At 30.2% G+C, this 22,572-nt stretch overlaps 3 protein-coding genes across 8 annotated transcripts; 2 read left to right on the top strand and 1 right to left on the bottom strand.

The window, feature by feature from the left end:
* The first annotated feature begins 682 nt into the window (after nt 1-682).
* On the top strand, nt 683-10,419 carry LOC140674698 (NPC intracellular cholesterol transporter 1 homolog 1b). 5 transcript variants are annotated; one of them, XM_072908466.1, is made up of 24 exons: nt 683-1,085; nt 2,454-2,687; nt 2,829-3,043; nt 3,388-3,518; nt 3,606-3,741; nt 3,848-4,040; nt 4,148-4,240; nt 4,435-4,652; nt 4,818-4,916; nt 4,986-5,188; nt 5,522-5,722; nt 5,812-6,016; nt 6,112-6,228; nt 6,520-6,700; nt 6,781-6,908; nt 7,155-7,409; nt 7,678-7,841; nt 8,023-8,138; nt 8,343-8,485; nt 8,622-8,818; nt 9,024-9,255; nt 9,488-9,601; nt 9,724-9,886; nt 9,989-10,419. In XM_072908466.1, the coding sequence occupies exons 2-24, from the start codon at nt 2,477-2,479 to the stop codon at nt 10,069-10,071; spliced, it is 3,798 nt and encodes a 1,265-aa protein (XP_072764567.1). In that variant the 5' UTR covers nt 683-1,085; nt 2,454-2,476; the 3' UTR covers nt 10,072-10,419. The 5 variants fall into 5 exon arrangements, with proteins under 5 accessions (XP_072764567.1, XP_072764566.1, XP_072764568.1 ...); XM_072908465.1 differs by lacking the exon at nt 683-1,085 and adding an exon at nt 1,720-1,815; XM_072908467.1 differs by lacking the exon at nt 683-1,085 and adding an exon at nt 1,826-1,991.
* A 351-nt stretch (nt 10,420-10,770) lies between these two features.
* Nucleotides 10,771-13,247, bottom strand: LOC140674700 (polyubiquitin). The gene is made up of 2 exons (XM_072908469.1): nt 13,086-13,247; nt 10,771-12,378 (listed from the first exon to the last, which is right to left on the bottom strand). Exon 2 carries the CDS (start codon nt 12,369-12,371, stop codon nt 10,992-10,994), a length of 1,380 nt encoding a protein of 459 aa, XP_072764570.1. The 5' UTR covers nt 12,372-12,378; nt 13,086-13,247; the 3' UTR covers nt 10,771-10,991.
* A 359-nt stretch (nt 13,248-13,606) lies between these two features.
* On the top strand, nt 13,607-21,455 carry Hop (tyrosine-protein kinase hopscotch). Of its 2 annotated transcripts, none has more exons than XM_072908154.1 (14): nt 13,607-13,743; nt 14,717-14,840; nt 15,453-15,751; nt 15,912-16,280; nt 16,398-16,607; nt 16,688-16,977; nt 17,092-17,410; nt 17,964-18,120; nt 18,191-18,312; nt 18,406-18,559; nt 18,802-19,114; nt 19,448-19,821; nt 20,069-20,412; nt 20,612-21,455. In XM_072908154.1, exons 2-14 carry the CDS (start codon nt 14,739-14,741, stop codon nt 20,964-20,966), a joined length of 3,408 nt encoding a protein of 1,135 aa, XP_072764255.1. In that variant the 5' UTR covers nt 13,607-13,743; nt 14,717-14,738; the 3' UTR covers nt 20,967-21,455. The 2 variants fall into 2 exon arrangements, with proteins under 2 accessions (XP_072764255.1, XP_072764256.1); XM_072908155.1 differs by having other exon boundaries at nt 13,628-13,753.
* The last annotated feature ends 1,117 nt before the right edge of the window (nt 21,456-22,572 follow it).

Here is a 22,572-nt window from a genome sequence, read left to right as displayed (position 1 = left end):
AAGGAAGAGTAAGGAAGGACAGAAATACGGGGTTGGTAGAATTATATATATATATATATATATATATATAAGAGAGGGGCAGTTAGAAGGGTACACCCAGTCGTGGGAAAGAACGGGGGCGGATAATAACGAAATGAAAACGAAGATAGCGTATAACGATGTAACGAGTCTTTCCAGGGAAAAGAAGAGAAGAGAGGATAGAGAGATATAAAATAAGAAAAGAGAAAGAGAGAGAGCGGAATCTCTTCCTTGCATTGTGAAATCGTAAAATGAGTTGGGAGAACCAAGGATGAGATTAAATATTGTACGTAATGCGTAATGCGAATGGAAATATATGTGGTAAGCAAGAGAGTATAAAAAAAAAAAAAAGAAAAACCCTTTACGTTTTCTCACTTATTACGTAAACGGTATACGTTAATAATGAATATGTATATTATGATTACGATGATTGCTATATTTGTTGTTATTGTTCCTCGGTTGTATGCGGAGACGTTTAAGAGTGATCCATTTGTACAATCATTGAGTCATTAAAATATGATTATTCATTATGGAAGTGGTCGCGTCCCGCTTTCTTTATTTTTCACCCCCTCTTTTCCCTTTTGTTCCCCTGTGTTGTTATCGACGACAAACACATGCAGATTGACGTTTCGAAATTTCCTATTGTGTCGCATTCGAAATTATCGCGCTGACGTTATCTATGCAATTTATTATCAATGTACTTAATTCAGTGGACTAACTTGAATGCGAATCATCGATCAACATTGTAAGAGAATTTAACTCGCGTTGCGTGAATATTATTATTATTGTATTATTGCATACATATTTTTCAAGTATCCATTAAAAAATGAGTTTACAAATATTGGTAAATTTCCATTGATAAATATCTTGTTTTTATAAAAATAAAAATGTTAAAGAGTCGATAACTATTAGAGATTTCTCGCGTGGATTTCAGTATTTTGCGTCACTTCTCAAAGCAAACACGTGCAAGTAAATATAAGAAACTTGATCACATTCTTTAATAAGATATGAATGACTCGCAGGTGTTCGATAATCTTTGATTAAACTGTGATTAGTAACAATTGCAGGTGAGTAAACTAAATAATCACATTAAATAGCTGTTATATCAATCTTCTATATTGACAAAATTAATTTTATTTCTCAAGAGTCTAAAAAAAATAAATCTTAATCTCACAAAAACGTGTAACGTTATCATAATTGAGAACAAAACGGATGAAAGTTTAAATGTTGTAAACGCAATAACTTTATTTTATATATATGATATTTTAGGATTAAACATCCTTTAAAATAATATAAAAAATGAATTTAAGAAGTAGAAGAAAAATATTCAATATAGATCAAAAAGATCAATATTTTTTAAATAAAGCATTTGTAAGCATATCTCTGGAGGAATTTTCTTCCTTATTAATTTTCGTATATTTTATGTTAGTACGTTTAATCCTCTAAAACATCTTATATATTCCTGAAATACATAAAATAAAAAGTATATTTATAGGACGTTATCACTGTGTTACAGGGCACTCTATTTTGATAAATTTTTTTCTATCTTTCTAATTCGATCTTGATAAATGATTAGAAGTTTCTAACAACTTCTCATATCTACCGTTCAAATTTGAACTATATTTTACCAATAAGAAGATATAAATTCTCACCTGCGTGATAAGACTACTGAGCATCTGGCCGATGGTCTGATAAATATGATTTGATATGATTGATTTGCGTTGATATGTTTGCTAATCATCCCAAGTAGTCGTTCATTCGTCTGGAGGAGTAAACAGTAACGATTCGAAATAATTAGTACGTGACATTAAAACGAAAAATTGTTTTGTTTTATCACATTATTAAAGATTTATCAATGAACTTTAAATATCTCGAAATTATATATATAATATAAGCGATTTAATCGCAAATAAATGTGCAAAGTGTGAAGCGGAATAACGTATTTGTGAAACAAACGACGTCGCATGCTATTCGCAAGTATTATAGTGATTAATATAAACCTACAAAGATTATTTTGTAATAAATATGGATATATATATATATATCTTATTGTGATATATTACTGTGATATATTTTTTACGAAATACATGTAAATGATGTTCGAAGTTAGAATCGAACGAAATTATAACGAAGAAATTGCACTATTTATTACGCTGAAACGATTAATGTAATTGAGTTTAAAAGATTTACTGCGTAGAAAAGAAAAGGGAGAAACACGAGAGACAAGGAGATGAAAATTCGTTCAAGAAAGTGAATTGTCGAGAGATAGTATTTATTAAGTGTCTCTATCGCGTGATAGACGTGTGTAATGTAATAAATAGCATCTCTGGGGGAAAAACTGCGAGTTTAATTCTCGTATAATTCGTTATCACGAAATATCAACTCATTATTGAGACCAAGAGTATCCTTTTCTTCAATAAATCTCTCGATTATAGCTGTTCTTGGTTGTATCCGCGAAATGAAGCGATTGGAAGTGTTCAGTCTCCTGTTCGTGCTGTGTGGTGTTTTTATCTCGGCGGAGAAGCAATTTTATTGTGCCTGGTATGGTCAATTCGATGGTTCCTCTCTGCGGACTTGCGTGGCAAAAAATATTACTGCCCAGCCGATTAACAATACAGAGGCCGAAATTATTCTGCAAAAGAGATGTCCACATTTTTTTGAAAACGATGGTTTGTATCTTGATTAGTCATTTAAGAATTTTTTGTTCCGCTTACGTTGGAGAAATGATTGGAAACCTGTGTGACATTTTGCATTTCCACGATTAAAAATAATGCTCGTGCGCTAATTGAAACGTGACAATTGGTTTCCAGCAGAATCGCCAGAAACATGCTGCCATGCCACTCAAATCATTACTATGGACTCAAATATGCAAATGGCCGAGGCTATTTTCAGCAGGTGCGCGACCTGCATGAGAAATCTGTTTCGTTTGATCTGCGATATGACTTGCAGTTCTGAGCAAAGTCGATTCGTAAATGTCACCAAAAGCGACACAGAGGGAGACATTGAGTATGTCGTCGAATCTGAGGTGATTCTTATAAATGCATTTTAACTTTTATGTAGATCTTATAATTCCTGTGAAAAATTACATTGTAACGTAAAAAATTAATGAAGAAAATATTTATTTATACACATGAAAAAACATACAATTATAATTAACTAATTGCTCTTGCGAAGAAGAATGATAAAGTAACATAATAATGAAATTTAAATGATGTAACATACAATGACTCACATGAAATTAAAATCATATATATATATATATCTTTTTTTAAATACGCTGTAAAATTCTTTTTGTACATCATGTTCGTCAAAAGTAAATTAATTAAAAATTAGCAAGAAAAAGTTTAAATTTCCTTGGACGGTTTTCAGATCCACGTGACGGAAGAATATATAAATGCAACATACGATTCTTGCAAAAATGTTATCAATCCTAGCACTGGAATGTTCGCGATGGACTTGGCTTGTGGCTCGCATGGAGCCAGCAGATGTTCTCCCAAATTGTAAGTAAAAAAAACGTGCATATATAATTATATGAGATACATAATAAACCGTGAATATAATATAATTTGATGTGCCATTTGCAAAAGGTGGTACGAATACATGGGCGATGTCAGCGCGAACGTTTTCACACCTTTCCAGATAAACTACGTTTATGACAGAGCCGACAAATGGGACGACGAGCCATGGAACGCGGAAACAAAAAAATGCAGCGAAGCTTACGATGTAAGAAAAATTAACTCTTTAAATAGCTGACATAAAAATTATAAGTATTTTTTTTTTCATTGTTCTTATTCATCTTAAGTTTGAAACTATCTTTATGTTTTATCAGAATTTATCCATAGCCTGCAGCTGCGTCGACTGTCCCTCTGCATGTCCTTTCGTGAAATTAGAAATTGATCCGAATAAGACCTTTATGATCGACGAATTTAATGGCTATGGCATTATAGCGGCTACACTTGTTATTATACTTACAATTGTAATTGGTTTTATATACGGCGTATTAAAGGGATATCGTCAGAAAGGTATAAATAGTTTTCTCGAGAAATTGATTTTTTAATAACGTTGAAATTTATAAGAATTCTATTTCATATTCGAATTGTTTATTATTACAATGTATTTGTGTTTTTAGGTTCTTCTGAGATGCCACCAGGAAAGAATAAACGGAACTGTAGTCAAATTTATCAAAAAATCTTTGAAACAGCTTTTAATGCCTGGGGAAAAGGTAATTACATGCTTTTATACAGATATATAAATTCTTTAAAAATAGCAATGCATAGTCAGATAAGAATTATTCAAGAATTATTATTTTAAAAACAATTTCTTTGTAATATTATTACACAAACTTTTGTGTTAAAATAATACACGGAAAATGGAATTTATAAATAAAAAGTTTTAATGATTTTTAATAATCGATAGCATTCTCCAAGTATCCTGTTATCACCTTGTTTACGATCTCGTACATCGTTATTGGTCTGAGCTATGGAATCAATTATCTGTCGGTGACAGTAAATCCTATTGAAATATGGGCGGCACCAGACAGTAGATCGAGGATAGAAAAGGATTATTTTGATAGTCGATTCGAGCCATTTTATCGGACTGAGCAAATTTTTATAAAATCCGTTGGTCTCAACAAAGTAAGATATTTATTATGATAATTATGGTACAATTAGTTCAGTATCGATATAGATCTTTGCATCTGAGTAGATAATATCCAAAATATTTAAAGTGAAGTATTTAATACAAACTTTTACTCTTAAAAAATAATAAATTTTAATATAAAAATCTTCCCTATACAATAGATAAAGCGTAATACTGCGAACGGAGTTATAGAATTCGGACCTGTATTTAATAAAGAGTTCCTGCTAGCTGTATACGATTTACAGCAACAAATCCTTCAAGTACGTTAGTATATTTTTTTATTAAATATACGAGATATAATTAAAAATCTTATCAATTGATATTCACAGTTAGGTCAAAAAACCGACGAAGGATTGGAAAAGATCTGCTACGCTCCTGTACAAAATGAATTCATTGGACCAGTTACCCTCGATCTCTGTACGGTGCAAACTGTATGGGGATACTTTCAAAACAACATCACAAAATTTAACAAGACGGAAATCTCTGGGGGGTATGAAACCAACTACCTGGATCACTTGTATAAATGTATGCAGTGAGTAATAGAAAACATATATATGTTTCTGCTTTAACTTTTTAATAAGTCATACAATAATTTTGTCAATAAATTATATATACATCTATAAAATTCTATAGTTCTTAAATTATTATAATTTATATAAATTAAAATATAGATAATAATTTAGTAGTCAAAGAAATTTATGGTAAAAGTTTTAATTAGTAAATTATTGGATCTTTTTCTAAAAAAATATATAAGTATTTTGCATAATAAAAACTAACAAAATTTATTATATATATATATATATATATATATATAATATAAATTGTTAATGTAATAACTTTTTAATGTAGTATATTTAATTTTTAGAAATCCTTTTAATCCACGGTGTTTAGCGCCGTATAAGGGACCCATAATACCTGCCATAGCCATCGGAGGTTTTTTAGAAGAGGGCAAATTTCAATACGATTCCGCGGATTATAGTAAAGCGACCGGCTTAATTTTAACATTTTTGGTGAGAAATTCGCTTAACGAGAAGAATCTCATGCCAGTTATAAAATGGGAACAACGGTACGCAAGAGTCAAAAGAGAAAAAAAAATTAAATTATGAATGTGTGCAATTTGTTATATATAAAAGCAATGATTTATTTAAATTTTAGTTTTCTCGATTTTATGGCAAAATGGAATGACAATGGTCGGCCAAACTTCATGGACGTCGCATGGACGACGGAGAAATCGATACAGGATGAACTGGATAGAAGTTCGAAAGCGGAAGTGGTAACGATAGTCATCAGTTACCTGCTTATGTTCGTTTATGTCGCATTCGCTTTGGGAAAAATTAAAATTTCCTTCGTCGGCTACTTGGTAAGTTTTATTTTGTCGTCATCAATATCGCGAAATCATGAAACGTAAATGTAGAGACGAATCTTAAGCAATTCAATTATAATTTTCCAATTCAGAGAGAAAGCAGAATTGTGTTGAGTATCGGTGGAATCATTATAGTTATAGCATCGATCACTTGTTCCATCGGAGTTTTCGGTTATGCTGGTGTATCAACCACTCTACTCACAATCGAGGTAACATGATTAATGAAACTTTATATAATTCAGGTTGAATATTTGTACCATAAAGTCTAATTAAATTTTGGAAGTATATATTAAAATTTAAAACAATTATTAATTTAATTTAGTAAAATTAAAAGTGGCTAAATTTTCAACAATTATTTCTAATATTTAAATAAAAAAATTATAATTATACTAATACAATTAAATGTACATAAATATGAGTGTCATCTAAAAGCTAATAATTTATTTAAGAAATATTTTACATAAAAATAATAATCTATATAATAGCAAATTATTATTTAGGTAATACCTTTCTTAGTGCTGGCTGTCGGAGTTGATAACATTTTCATTTTGGTGCAAAGCTATCAGAGAATTCCTCGACGCGTCGATCAATCAATCTCCCAGCACATTGGCACAGTTATGGCAGCGGTAGGACCTTCGATGCTGCTTACCAGCATGTCGGAGTGTTTCTGTTTTCTCATTGGTATGCATATAAAATATCGTAGAAATTTATTTAACGATATAAAGAAGAAAAATATATTATTATAATTATGAAAATTTCAGGAGCGTTTTCCACGATGCCAGCTGTTAACACCTTCGCGATGTACGCCTCGTTATCAATTTTAATTAATTTCCTCCTTCAGATTACGACTTTTCTCGCTTTATTAGCTCTCGATTCGAAAAGATTTGAGGTAACTTATATAAATTTAATATGAAAATTTCAATCTTGTCTGAGAAAAACTAAATAAAGGAAACTAATATAAATAGTTAATATATGTACACAACTGTAACTTATTAATTATTTTAATTATATTAATTATTACAATTATTTCGCTTAATAATTTTGAATTATCTTATGATTAATATTGCAATTTTTATAAAAATTTGATTCTCTTGCATGCAACTCTTAAAATAATTAATGACCGATGCATTTTTAGAACAAGCGTCTGGATGTTTTATGCTGCATTTCTACTAAGGAAAATTTGAAAACCGATGATTACAAGGGTGTGGTTAACACGATATTTGAGCGTGTTTACATACCGTTTCTTATGAAAACACCGATTCGAATAATCATTATACTGATTTTTGTTGCTGCTCTTACTGCACATGTTATATTCATACCGCAGATCGAGATCGGATTGGATCAGGAGCTCTCAATGCCTCAAGACTCTTATGTTTTGAAATACTTTAAGGTAAAAAAAGGAAGACAATGGAATTGATCTATATCTTATGATTATTAAAACAGAAAATACAATTAATTATTTAAAAATCACAAGATGAGAAAAACGAATTTTAAGGATTTTTATTTTAAGTCCCATTTATTTTAAAATTAGAGCATTCGGATCTTTTTTGGAATTCATAATACTTTTTCATCTTCTAAAAATTATATATTATTGATACATACACACAACAATATCATACCTATTACATAGCTTTAAATGTTATATTTTATTTTTACAGTACATGAAGGATCTTTTGTCGATGGGTCCACCAGTATATTTCGTATTGACAGAAGGTCTAAATTATAGCAAAAGAGAAGTGCAAAATATCATATGTGGTGGCCAAGGATGCAATACGGATTCTTTGTACACGCAGATATATTCAGCTGCCAATCAGTCTCCCGTGTTTGTATTTTTCAATTTAAATATATACTTTTGAAAATATCAGAAAAATATTTTTGTAAGCTGTAAGTTATAAGTAAAAATAATAAAATAATGCTCTATATCTATTTTCTTGTACTTTCATGAAATATTACATTCATTATTTTGTTTCTCAAGAAGCAATCTTAACTATAAATAATTGCAGGTCATATTTGTCTAAAGCAGCCTCCTCTTGGATAGACGATTACCTCGACTGGTCGACGATTGATGGTTGTTGCAGATTTTACGCTAACAATCAATCGTTTTGTCCACATAATAATCGTAAGTATAATATCAATATTGTATACATAAAATATATTGCCATTAATATTAATATGCAATAATATACAATAATAATTTAAATTTTTAAGAAACTCATCTTTTAAATTTTTATTCATCTTTTATCAATTATATTATATTAATATAAATAAGTGTATGTGATTCTGTGTAAAATAAAATTATTTATATATATATATATATATATAGTACAATGCAGGAAATGCAAGATTAATATTGACAAAAATACCTCTCGTCCGGATGAAAACAATTTCAGGAAGTATATTCCTTATTTCGTACAAGATATTCCAGACGAAAGATGTGCTAAAGCCGGAAGAGCTTCTTATTTCGAGGTAAATTAATATTATTAAAAACGATTGTATTTTATAAGCTATGAAGAATTTTTGTTTTGCCAAAATAAATTCTATACGAAAAATGCAGTGACAGAAATTTAAAAAAAAATTAATTAAAGTTCTTCTCTCTAAATAGGCAATAAATTATTACCTTGATGAATTTAATCTGACCAACGTGCGCGATTCGTACTTTATGGGTTATCACATTCCTTTAAAAAAATCATCTGATTGGTACGAGTCATTGCATGCTGCCAGAGTAATATCCGAAAAAATCACAAACATGATTAACAATGCACACGTATCCGAAAAAAAAGTCAAGGTATTTCCGTACAGGTAAGTAGTATCATTCAATAGATTAGAGCTATAGAAAAAAAATTCAAGATTTTTAAAACAAATAATAAACTTCCGACAGGAAAATATTCTATATTAATGTGAGTTATAATCACAAAATAAATTCTTGTAATATCTTTTTAATTTGTGCTTTTTAATATGATAATATTATTATCTATATAATAATCAATTTTTTTATGTATTTTAGTATTTTTTACGTGTTCTATGAACAATATTTAACCATCTGGTCGGAAACACTGGCATCAATAGGGTTGTCCCTTGCTGTGGTTTTCACAGTAACGCTTTTCCTCACAGGAATATCATTATTCTCCGCTGTAATTGTTCTTCTTACCGTGTTTATGACGATAGTTAATCTAGGAGGCCTAATGTACTGGTGGAACATCAGTTTGAATGCAGTTTCTCTCGTAAATTTAGTCATGGTTTGTGTTAAATTATGAAATTTCTTCATTTTTATTCTTTTTTAAGTGAGAAAAAATCTCTATTACAATTAAATAACAATTATATTATTTAATAATATAATTATATAATATATAAACAATAATAATATATAACGATATAATTTTATTTATTCAATTAAATAGTTTTTTTTATATATTTTATATATTGTTGGATGTTAAAATATGAATTTTTATATTTTATAATTCATTATAGGCTGTTGGTATCTCTGTAGAATTTTGCAGCCATATCGTGCATTCCTACATTACTTCTAAAGCCATGACAAGAATCGGTAAAACATCGGAGGCGCTTTCTATTATGGGAAGTTCTGTAAGTACAATTTAATATCGCGAGAAATAAAAACGATATACATTTCGTAACATCAAAGTTTAAAAAAGTTAATTTGTTTTATAAATAAAATATATTAAATTATTCGCGTTTTTATATCATAGGTATTCTCAGGGATCACTTTGACCAAATTCGTGGGAATCATAGTGTTGGCATTCGCGAAATCGCAGATTTTCAGAGTATTTTATTTCAGAATGTATCTGGGAATCGTTTTATTTGGCGCAGCACATGGTTTAATATTTTTACCGGTATTATTAAGTTTTATAGGTGAGTGATATATATAGAGCAGTCATTTAAAATTATTATAATACACATTTTTTTGCGTTTCTAGCATTATGATACGATATTCATTATTATTCATTATTATAGGACCTACGAGAAAAAACAGTACAAAGATGCATGAAAATGAAAGGCCCATCCCAAGTAGCTCGTCCCATACAATTGTCTATTAATAGAATAATTAATGCATATGAATTATTGTTAATATAATGAGTCTATGAAGAACATGGACTTATTTTGCTACAATTATATATTTTTTAATATATACGATAAAGTGTTAGATTGAATACACGGTTCTCTGTGCATTAATTAGTGTAACGCTCATACTGCACATGGTCATGATCAGTGTGAATCAAAACGTAATTTTTTATGAAATATAATGTCATTATTTACTCATTATGTATATGAAATATAGATTTTTATAAATTTTTTTCTCAGCAAAAGAATTATTATCTATATACCATCATTTTTCTTGTATATTCTTCTTTTAATGATAGAAAAAAAGCTATTGATATTTGTATTTATTGATAAAGAACGTTATATAGAACAATTTATAATAATGTCATTTAAAAATAATACTATTGGTACTGTTGTACAAAATATGTGATATTTGTCATCAGATAATTAAATATCAATAATCGATAGATGACTAAGTAAAATATAAATGTTTATCTTAAAACGCACTCAGTATTTTATTTTGTAATATTATGACAATGTCACGCGCGTGTAAATTATATATGTATATTTATGATACTTATAAAATTATATAACAGATCCTAAATGAAATAAAATTGAATTCTGTTTGCGTTTTAAAGTCATTATTCTGAAAGGTTAGCAAAAAATCACTTAAGATAAATCAATTCTAAACGTAATTTAATCCTTAAATTGCATAAGAATGTATTTGCTTAGATGGATTACAATTTATTACATTCTTTTGTTGCATTTTCAATTTAAATAATTTTTGAATCATAAAAAGTGTACGCACGCAAGTATAGAGTTGAAGCATAAGTAAAAAAAAAAAAAGAGGTAATCGATACTATTGATACTACTACTATGCAATTTGCGACTAACAATATTCCTCTGGATTTGCGATTCAAAGGCGTGCGCCTCCGCGAAGTCGCAAAACTAAGTGAAGTGTAGATTCTTTTTGAATATTATAATCGGAAAGAGTTCTACCATCTTCCAGCTGCTTACCGGCAAAAATAAGACGTTGCTGATCGGGAGGAATTCCTTCTTTGTCCTGGATTTTTGCTTTTACATTCTCTATGGTATCTGAAGCTTCGACTTCAAGAGTAATAGTTTTGCCTGTAAGTGTCTTCACAAAGATTTGCATTCCACCTCGAAGACGCAAAACTAGATGAAGTGTGGATTCTTTCTGAATATTGTAATCAGAAAGCGTCCGTCCGTCTTCCAACTGTTTACCAGCAAAGATGAGACGTTGCTGATCGGGAGGAATACCCTCTTTGTCTTGAATTTTGGCTTTTACGTTTTCAATCGTGTCAGAGGCTTCGACTTCGAGTGTGATAGTTTTGCCTGTGAGTGTCTTTACAAAGATCTGCATTCCTCCACGAAGACGCAAAACCAAATGAAGTGTAGATTCTTTCTGGATATTGTAATCTGAAAGAGTTCTGCCATCTTCAAGTTGTTTACCAGCGAAAATCAAACGCTGCTGATCTGGAGGAATTCCCTCTTTATCCTGAATTTTGGCCTTCACATTTTCTATGGTATCAGACGCTTCGACTTCGAGAGTGATGGTTTTGCCTGTGAGTGTTTTCACAAAGATTTGCATTCCACCTCGAAGACGTAGAACCAAATGGAGCGTAGATTCTTTCTGGATGTTATAATCGGAAAGAGTTCTGCCATCTTCAAGTTGTTTACCAGCAAAAATCAAACGTTGCTGATCTGGAGGAATTCCTTCTTTATCCTGAATTTTAGCCTTCACATTTTCTATGGTATCAGAAGCTTCGACTTCGAGGGTGATGGTTTTGCCTGTGAGAGTTTTCACAAAGATCTGCATTCCTCCACGAAGACGCAGAACCAAATGAAGTGTGGATTCTTTTTGAATATTGTAATCTGAAAGAGTTCTGCCATCTTCTAGTTGTTTTCCAGCGAAAATCAGACGCTGTTGGTCCGGAGGAATTCCCTCTTTGTCTTGGATTTTGGCCTTCACATTTTCTATGGTATCGGAAGCCTCTACTTCAAGAGTGATGGTTTTGCCTGTGAGAGTTTTCACAAAGATCTGCATTCCTCCACGAAGACGCAGAACCAAATGAAGTGTGGATTCTTTTTGAATATTGTAATCTGAAAGAGTTCTGCCATCTTCTAGTTGTTTTCCAGCAAAGATCAAGCGTTGTTGATCAGGAGGGATGCCTTCTTTATCTTGAATCTTGGCTTTAACATTTTCTATGGTGTCAGAAGCTTCTACCTCAAGGGTGATGGTTTTTCCAGTAAGAGTTTTCACAAAGATTTGCATGATGAATCTAAAATAAAAGACATATATTTAATTTATAACAAAAGTTAATTTTTTTAGATTATAACAAACTTATTAATACTAATCTAAACTTCAAATAAAGTGCTATGTATTAAATATATAATTTAGTTTAGAGAAATTTGATTGTATTACCACAAATTTATTAGGAATGTTACATTTTCTAATTTTTGTATTATTGACAAAAAGTAAGAAAAATTTACAAATTGTACAAACTAAAATATTGATTAAAAAAATGATAATTTCATAGCACATTTAGCTATAATTATGTAATATAATCTTATAAAAATTATATAAATCTTTTAAAAATTGTGTTTTTGTTTATTGATATATATATATATATATATATTCTAATACATCGTAATTACAAGACTCAGTATAAGACCGTTATAAAAATGTCTAATGGCGTCTATGCGAAAGGATAAAAAAATCTAAAAATCTTTCCCCGACTTTCCGATATATAAAATAAAATTTAACATTACAGATCGGATTGCTTTACAATGTTTATGATAAAGAAATAATTCGAGGCTTGCAGTTACGAACCTAATATATTAACGGGCACACAATCAATCGATGCGATACAAAAGGATTCGTGACTCGAGAAAATGGAAGACAGTCTCGATGAAGAAATTCCTAGCCGGTCCAACAGCGACAAATTTTCGCGTATTACGACGATACTGATGTTCACCGAATGCTTACCTGATATCGAGATGATTAGCAGCTGTTGATTTGCAATTAAGATCACTCTCTTTGATAAAAGAAGCTCAGATAAACGAGATCGAGACAAACGATTTCCTCAAAGTTCACAGCAGTATTCAATAATATGGTCGCGTGTCGTGTATGAAGAACGAAGAACGAAGGAATATATATCTCTACCTCCTACGTTGCGTTCCAAAACCACGTGGTCCATGTCCGCAGTAGAGTGACGTTTGTTCGACCAATTAGAGCTGTGGTCGGGGAGACGCTACGAATGCTTCGAAACATCATTCCATCTTTATTTATGTAGAATGTAGAACAAAGATAGAATGATGTTTCGAAGCATCTGTAACGTCTTCTCGACCACAGCTTACAAGACAAGACTTCTTCTTTATCCTGATTGGTCGATCAAAAAGTGTACCTGACGAGTGGATTTTCGAACGCGCAAGCTTTACGTGCGCATATGATGTCCGATTGCATCAATGTTATTTTGGTTTATAAATATGTGTCTGTCTTTATTTATTTAGACAGATAAAGATAGACACATGTTTGCCTTCTTATTTAAATTCAAAATAATAAATAAACCGTTGGTATCAAGCTTAAGTCACATTGACTGATCTGTCAGCAGCACAGATTTCTTTTTTTCAATCAACTATTTGACGTAAGTGGATGTAAGTTTTATGCAATCTATAATATATCGACTGCGCAATCCCTGTCAAATATATAAAAGCATGTCGAAGCAGAACGGAGAGAGATGCAAAATGAATCACCATTTTCCCTCCGTGAATGCGCAAACCAGGGTCTTATCCAGAGGAGCCTGACTCTCGAAATAATACCAAAATTTTTGATATGATTTCAAGAATAATAAGGGATCCCAGACCGCAAGTTTGGATGTCCCTTCTTTCATCCCTCGTTTTATTATGGCACACTCGTTGTGCGAAGGTAAATGTCGATTCATTTAGCTTTCATCTGTCCGCTCTGTCTAGATTTGTTTTTGATGATACGCAATATTATAAATCCACCGTTAAGTTTATCATGACCTTCTATAGAGAATTTCGAAGGTTTCAACAGTTTTTTTTTATAATGCAGCAACCAATTAATATTGTTCGATAAAGTTTTTTGTTTACAAATAAAATATTAATTTAACATAGCTAACGAATTCGGTTAATATATATATTAGTATGCACAGTATATTAGTGCATATTAATATACATCTAATCGAATTTGTTATACATTTTATAGAGTACGAAAATTTATAAGAGAAAAAGAAGAAATGTTAATCTAATAAATTAATATTTTATTTGATAAATTAGACTGACTGTCGAATTATACAAATAAAAATATTCTATATTCCAGAGGTGACATATATGACATTTAACATATGGTCCCTATAATTGAGATCCTCTATTCTAAAATAAAGTTGAAATTCGCTATATTTAATGTTTCCTCTTAAATGAATATGATTACACGCAAGAGGTTGTGATTGAGAGACGTGAGATATCTTGTAGAAGCTTTACCTGATTTCATTCAGTCGCTTTGATTCACTTGCATTTTACGTTGTGATATCGTATAGTAACAAAAGAGAAATCGGAGTATGAGTGTTATCATGCATTTATAAAATTACTTTTTGACAGCGTCAACAGCATATTAATCAATATGAAGGACGAGAGATCAACAACAGTTTATGTGGCCACCGAAGAAAAACCAATAAATGTTACGTATATCGTTAATGAGACTGCTGAAGATTTATGTATCACAGTATGTATATGGATTTTCTCATTGTTAGATAAAGCTAATTTCATTGTTTTTATGACAAAAAAGAATTTTTGTGACTTGACGATTTTCATGCCACTTTGTGGCGTATTATGTATTAATTAATTAATACATCTAGTATTAGTCCATAAACAACAATATATTCCAAGTTATTATTAATATTTGTAATAATTAATTTGATTCGTAAAACGATATAATCTGAAATAAAATAGATTATTTATCAGAAATCAGATTATCATATGTATTAAAGATATACTGTGCTGTTAAAAAATACAATAATGTATGTTTATTATCATATAATTTATATTAATTTACATTACAATCTTTTTTTAATAAATTTAACTATAATTGTATATTTTATCAGATACATTAAATATTTTAGATTGTTTTTGGTCACATTTTACACAATGTTGTTTAATTTATTTATTTATATATATAATTTATCATAAATATAATTATATATAATTTATCATATATATAATTATATATAATTTATTTTATGATAAAAATATATAAATAAATTTTTTATTACATTTTTTTCTTAGCATACAAATCTAAGATTTCTGATAAACAAAAAAAAACCTGTTTAATTTTTAGATATGCAAGCTCCTAAATATAGGTCCAGTGGCAAGACGTCTGTTTGCATTACGAACTTATTCTTCAAAATTTTGGTTTGAAGATGGATACAAGTTGGAAGCTAGGGAGAAGAACAAATTCGAATTTCGTTTGAGATTCAAGCCATGCAGTATGCAGAAACTGAAACAGATAGATGAACAAGCTTATAATTATTATTTCCAGCAAGTTCGTGCAGATATAATGAACAATAAAGTACCCGATATTGTCTATGAGAAGCATAAAGATGAACTGATTGGCCTAGGAGTTAGTGATATGTACAGGTAATGTACAGATCATTTCTAATAACTAAACAGAATACAATTAACTTTCATGTTTTAGTTAATATATAAGTAATTTTGTGCAAACTTATATTTGTTTCATGTAATTGTTGAGCACAGTATGAAATATGACACTATATGGCAAAATTTTTATTTCTTGCAGAGTAATGCTCGAGAAACAAGTACCACAGGCAACTGTAGAATCAGATTACAAGAAATATATTCCCAAAGAATGCATTAAAAGGCATGCTTTTTTTGTCAAAAAACCTATTTATAATGCACTGGCAGGAATATCTAAAGAGCATCTTGATGCTTCATATGTCAAGGAGCAATATCTGCAACAATTTGAAAGCATGGCGCCAAACTATCTTTACGAAGAGTATACAGCATCAATGGAGAAAAATGCTCTTGATCCATCAACTAAAGTTTTACTTAGGGTTAATAGAGAAGAAATAAAATACTGTGAGTCTAGCAACGATGATTGGAAAACACTTTGTACTATAGAAGATCTTTGTTTTATTTCTATTGATAGGTATGTACATATAATAAGTTGAATTTATTTTTATAAAATTATATGTAAGTAATTGTAATACATAATAAAATATATCAGAAACAATAAATTTGCATTTGTCAAAACTTTAACTTTCAGAAATGATAACACTGTGAACATTGCGAGAAAGACTGGCCAGCCTACAATCTTAACATTCAAGGAACATACAAAAAGGATGTTGATATCGTTTGTAACCGTGTTGGATGGATATTACCGTTTGTCTATTAAGTGGACTTTCAATCTCTGTAAAGAGGTTATCACACCTAGTTTAGATAGATTATACAAGTTAAAGTGCCATGGACCAGTCGGGTAACATAATTTCTATAAAATGGCTATAATTCTGCATACAATATATAATATTATAAAGAATTTTTTTAAAAATATTTCAGAAAAGCGTTCTCATACGCGAAACTCAAGGAAAAGCGTGCCAATAAACCAGGAACTTATATACTGCGGGAGAGCGAAACCGAATACGATGTTTATTATATTGATGTTTGCAACAAAGCCGGAAAACCACAATCGTACAAAATGGAAAAGAGTGATGAAAACAAATTTTTGATATCAGATTTATGTACACAGAGCTACTTTGGAGAATCTTCTTTGGAAAGTCTTCATTCATTTCATCAAAATTCCACCAATTCACTATATCTCGAAGAATGCTTACCACCTTCAGAATATGGTACACACAATAATAATTATACATTATTTATTTAATATACATTATAGAGGAAGAAAATTGACATTTTAATTGTTTATAAATCAAAAATTTTTATTCATGTTATTTTATTTTTAGATATATCACCATTATTAATTTGCGCTTCGGAAAATATTGCGAGTGAACTAGCAGCGGACGAGGAAATAATTTCTCTGTTGGAAGGTGGACCGCGGTGCGTGTCGCAAAATCAATTGCAGATATACAAAGTGTTCTGCAAAAACAATCAGAATTTCACACCTACTACATGGGCGACGAGTGTACATCAAGCGATATGGCGAATCGCTAAAGACAAAAAACTCGAAATTGTGATGAAGATACTCAAGAACAGTAGTTATACAAAAGAATTTCTCGAACTAACTGACAAGTGGAGTAAATTACGATCCGGAAATCTGATCAGGTAAAATCTTAAAAAAATATTAAAGGGATATATAAAGATATATTGATTTATGATTGAAATGATATTTATTTTGTCAAAATTTATACATACATGTGGGATGTTTCAACGCATACTGGTGTTTCTTCAGTCACGTTAGAAAATAGAAGTAAACATCTTTAAAGTAACATTTTTTCGCATCTGTAATCCTGATTTTATATTCTTTAATTTAACAATTTGCCAAAAAATTACTTAGACTAAACTTACATAATAAATTATTTTTTAAAATCACTGAGGTTTATGTTATAAACAAAGTTTCTATTATGTTTTGTGTATAAAATATTTATTTGTTACGTATGTGTGATTTTCCACTATTGTTTAGACATTTGATTCATAAGTCATTATGTGTGAAATGGAATCTTCCTTACATTTGAATTTGTCAATTTATAAAATACAAACAATCCACTGGACAACATCCTATATGTTGATAAGCTCAACTAACACAACGAATTCATTGATAGTATTAAGATTAAAAACATTTTAATTTTTGTTAATAACATTCTTGTTTCATTTTTAGACTATATGGTATAACTGTAGCTCCATCAATTGGGATGTTACTTGAATTGGTGAAATTAGGTCCACTAGACAAGTATTTGCGCAACAACACTCAAATTGTAAAAATAGCTGATATGGTCGAAGCCGCCGCCTGTCTAACAAAAGCTTTATGGCACTTGGTAAGAAAGTATCTTTGAAATATATTGTTATTTAATACTTTAAACAAGATTTAAAATAATTATGATGTAGGAGGAGAATCATGTAGTTCATGGAAGAATAAGGTGTAGACGAGTTTTTGTACATGTGCATACAGATAGTAGTTTTATTGTAAAATTGGGGGATCCTGGTATTTTCACTTATACCGAGATCGAGTAAGTTGATAAATAAAAGTCTTGTTTGATTATATTTATTGTTTAATTTTTAATATAACTCTCTGATTGATTTATCCTTTTTTTTCTATGTAGCATACCTTGGATACCACCAGAATGTTATGCAGATCTAGCATCTGCAAAAAAAAACTTTCAAGCAGATGTATGGGCACTGGCTACAACCATTTGGGAGATATTCTCCAGAGGGGCTTCCATACCCACATATCATAATATTGATGCTGTTAAGCTGGTATAGTTATTCAAAATAAAAATTTAATTATAATATATATTATTTTTTGTCCTAATAAGCATAGTCCATTTATATAAAATTACTTCTATAGATTATAATTAAATTTACATTTTTCTCATGTACCTTGATTTTTAATATACATTGTTTATATTACTCGCAAATTAGATTTGTATACGCTTAATTTTTCATACAAATACATCATATTGCAACACGAATATCTAATTAACAAAGTTTTCTTATAGTTTTATCAAAAAACACATTTACCAAAACCTGATGATTGCCCGAATGAAATTTATAAAGTGATGAAGGAGTGTTGGAATGAAAAAAACAAAAGGAAACGACCTCAAGCCATTATGCGAGATATCAATCAGATTCTGCATCAAGTATTTAATTCTCGTCGGATTCATGCTTACGCTACGGCAGTCCCTAAACTGAACATGAATGGCGATGAAAACAAAGACGAAGATTTAGAAGAGAGAACATCGAATAGTGGATCGTATATGAGCAGTTCGGTCACCAATCACACTAACTTAACTTGGAGTGATAATGACGACAGTAAGTCATCAGATTTAAATCATTTTATTAACAAAAGTAAGCGATATTATTCTGCGCGTTTAATATTTTTTAAATTGGAGTTATGTCTCCATCGTATAAAGAAAATATTATATAAAATGTCTCCATGTATAACCATTGGGTGCGCCTTTAAAAAGTGAAAAATTCGAAATTATCGTAACTAGTAATATTATGCATTTAATTGTATATAATATATTATGCATAAATAATATTAATATTTAACAACGTTGGTTATATGTAAAAATAATAAATTAAATTTTTTTATAGTTGTCACAAGACGTTACTTTAACTATTAAAATAATTCTTTTACAAAAGATAGCATGGAAATATTCACTCGTTACGAGGATTGCGTGAACGACGCCATGAAAATGCGGATTTCGAACGGTGATTCTCACCCAATCCGCGGAGGCTGCTATGGCAGGATGATGCGATTTCACAATGGAAACACCAAAGCTAGCATTAACCAATGTAGCTTTAACAACTTTCTCGGTCAGATGCAGGATATTTCCGCAGGTGGAGATTGGAATGTGTTTATCCATGAACGCATAGGTCAAGGTTTCTATGGTGAAGTGTATAAAGGTACACGTGTTAGAAACAAAGAGATAGAGCAGATAGCCATCAAAAAGCTGAAGAATGCTGAAACAGAAACGGAGAGGAATGACTTTGAAAGAGAAATTGAAATCATGAAGGTAAATCTTAAGAAGCTTAATTGTTTTAAGAATCAAATGTCGTTTCTCCAAAAATTGTATTGCAAATTCTATCTTAGACCTTTTCAAAATTTCTTTATATACTATTGTTATAATACTAAAATAACAAATAAAATATCAGCGAATTTAAGAAAAATAAAATATTCCTACACTTAATATATGTGTTATAAAATAATAAATCAATTCTGGGAAAATAGTGTAAATTGTGTTTCCTATTTTTATCTTATAGACTCTTGATCATCCGAATATTGTGAAAATTCTGGGCAATATGTCGGATCCAGAAAAATGTCTGATCATGGAGTTTATCGAGCATGGCTCGTTGCAGAACTATTTAGTCATGCATCGGATGACTCTAAGATCTAACCATAAGAGGCTGCTACATTTTGCGCTGGATATCGCTACTGGTATGAACTATCTCGGTAAGAAAAATATTGTCCATAGAGATCTAGCAGCAAGAAATATTCTGGTGGCGAACGAAGATCTAGTGAAAATCAGCGATTTCGGTCTCGCGCAAAAGAACGACGGGAACGATTATTATGTACTTCAGACTATCCGCAATCTTCCCATGAAATGGTAAGTATAATAAGAAAAAAATATATTAATCTTCACTACGCTAATACTTTTCCATGATCTTCATCTATATAAAACAAATTTTTCAAATATAATATTTTTTCGTCGCCAATAAAATGTTATTGACTCTAAAATCAGATTATTCTTCCGAATGTTAATTAGTAGTATACCCAACCATATATAAAATGGACGATTTTCTTAGGCACGCACCAGAGAGCTTAGGGAAAGAAATAAGTTTAAAATTCTCAACACGCTCGGACGTATGGTCGTTTGGCGTGACGATGTACGAGATCTTCAGCCTCGGCGAAGATCCGAATCTACCGATGACTGATTTGAGTTATCAAACCATTACGGAGGAGAAGGGTGATATTGAGGGAAATGTTGGCAAAAGACTATTGGCAGCGTATGAAAGTGGGATTCGCCTGCCTTGTCCGGATAATTGTCCGCAAGAAGTATACAGGCAGCTGATGTATCAATGTTGGAATATGAATAGTCATAAAAGGCCGTCGTTCGCTACTTTGTGTGAATGCATCCAGGAATTGTTAGAGGAATATTAAAATGCATTATTTTCTTTCATGTCTTCGCGCGTGAATCGCTCATTATTATTTTAAAAATGCATAGATGTTCCCCGATACCCATCTACGATTCTTATTATGAGATATTCTTTGACGAGCCTAAAGTTGATTTATCTTTCGAAAGAAGCTGTTTTTATTTCTTTATAATCCATAGATATATAAGTATCCAAATATCTACGAAAAATTAATTAATCATTGATCATCCCTCTCTCTCTTCCTCATCTGAGATTTTTAAAGGAAGATACAAGAATCGAAGAATTTGTATTATGAAAATTAAGAATATTTCGGATATATTTTTACATAAAATTGTAAATATCTAGTCGTTAGTTTTGTTGATTTATTTTATTATATATTGTGTGAAATATATGATTTGTATTTTAATATGCCAGATTTTTCCTCCACTCGCGCGCTTCATCCTTTTGTAATAAAAAAATTGTCACAGCAAAATAAAAAAAATTTTGTGTATAAGTATGTAAGGTGTATTAAAATAATTGATTGCAAACAATTATCGTTCAAGAAATACCGATGATTTTTTTATCCCATATTATTAACCACATACTGCCGTGCTCTCTTCTCCGCTCAATTCTCTCAATGTCAACAAATAGTCACTTTGATTTTAAATACATTTTTCTGAAACATAAGTTCTCGATAATATCATATGATATCATATAGATGGAAAAAAGAAAAGATATGAGAAATATATATATATATATAATAAAAAAAAAGTTAAAATTAAAGATAAATATTCGTAGATTATAATATTCAAGAATATTCAAGATTTGGTAATTGTTCGCATGATAGATTTCGATCAAATAATTCTCGAGATAAACAATATCTAATATTACGCCATATTTAGCGTTTATTTTTTACGGTATACATATCAAGATATTGTTTATCTCGAGAGTTGATCGAAATCTATCATGTAAACAATTGGCAAATCTCGTATTCTTAAATAATATAATCCACAAATATTTATCTTTAATTTTAACTGTAATATATTTATTTACTTTTGTTAAAATATTCTTGAATATTATAATCCACGAATATTTTTAACTTTTATATTTATTCACTTTTGTTAAAATACGAGATATAATTATATAATATTCTTCACTCTTATAAAATAAATTACAAAATTATGTATATTATAACAAGTATTACAAAATTATAAAATACAATCCTAACGGGTATCACCTTGACGTTAGGAAGGCTTAAAATTAGAAGGTTTATCCTGAAGCTTAATATTAAAATTACTCATAACGCTTCGTAATCATGAAATTAAAAAATATCGTGCAAATATTACGCATTACGAATGACTATTGCTAAAATTAAAAAATTCGATTATATTGAACCTGTAAATGCAATCGCGGGACATAACTCACGCATTAATTACAAAGTTTCGTAACCATTCACGATGTACACTATAGATTAGTAAAATGAATCATAAATTGCAAAGTCAAGTCACGCGATAACATTCATGGAAGTTAATTTAATTAAATACATTAATAAAGCAATAAGAACAAAAAACACAAATTACAACTAAAGACAAAAACTGGGGAAATTCCCTTGTCTTGTCGTTTGTTCACTTTTG

The sequence above is a fragment of the Anoplolepis gracilipes genome, chromosome 16 (assembly GCF_047496725.1).
Source record: "Anoplolepis gracilipes chromosome 16, ASM4749672v1, whole genome shotgun sequence".
NCBI lineage: Eukaryota > Metazoa > Arthropoda > Insecta > Hymenoptera > Formicidae > Anoplolepis > Anoplolepis gracilipes.
This window is presented reverse-complemented; position numbering and strand designations above follow the sequence as displayed.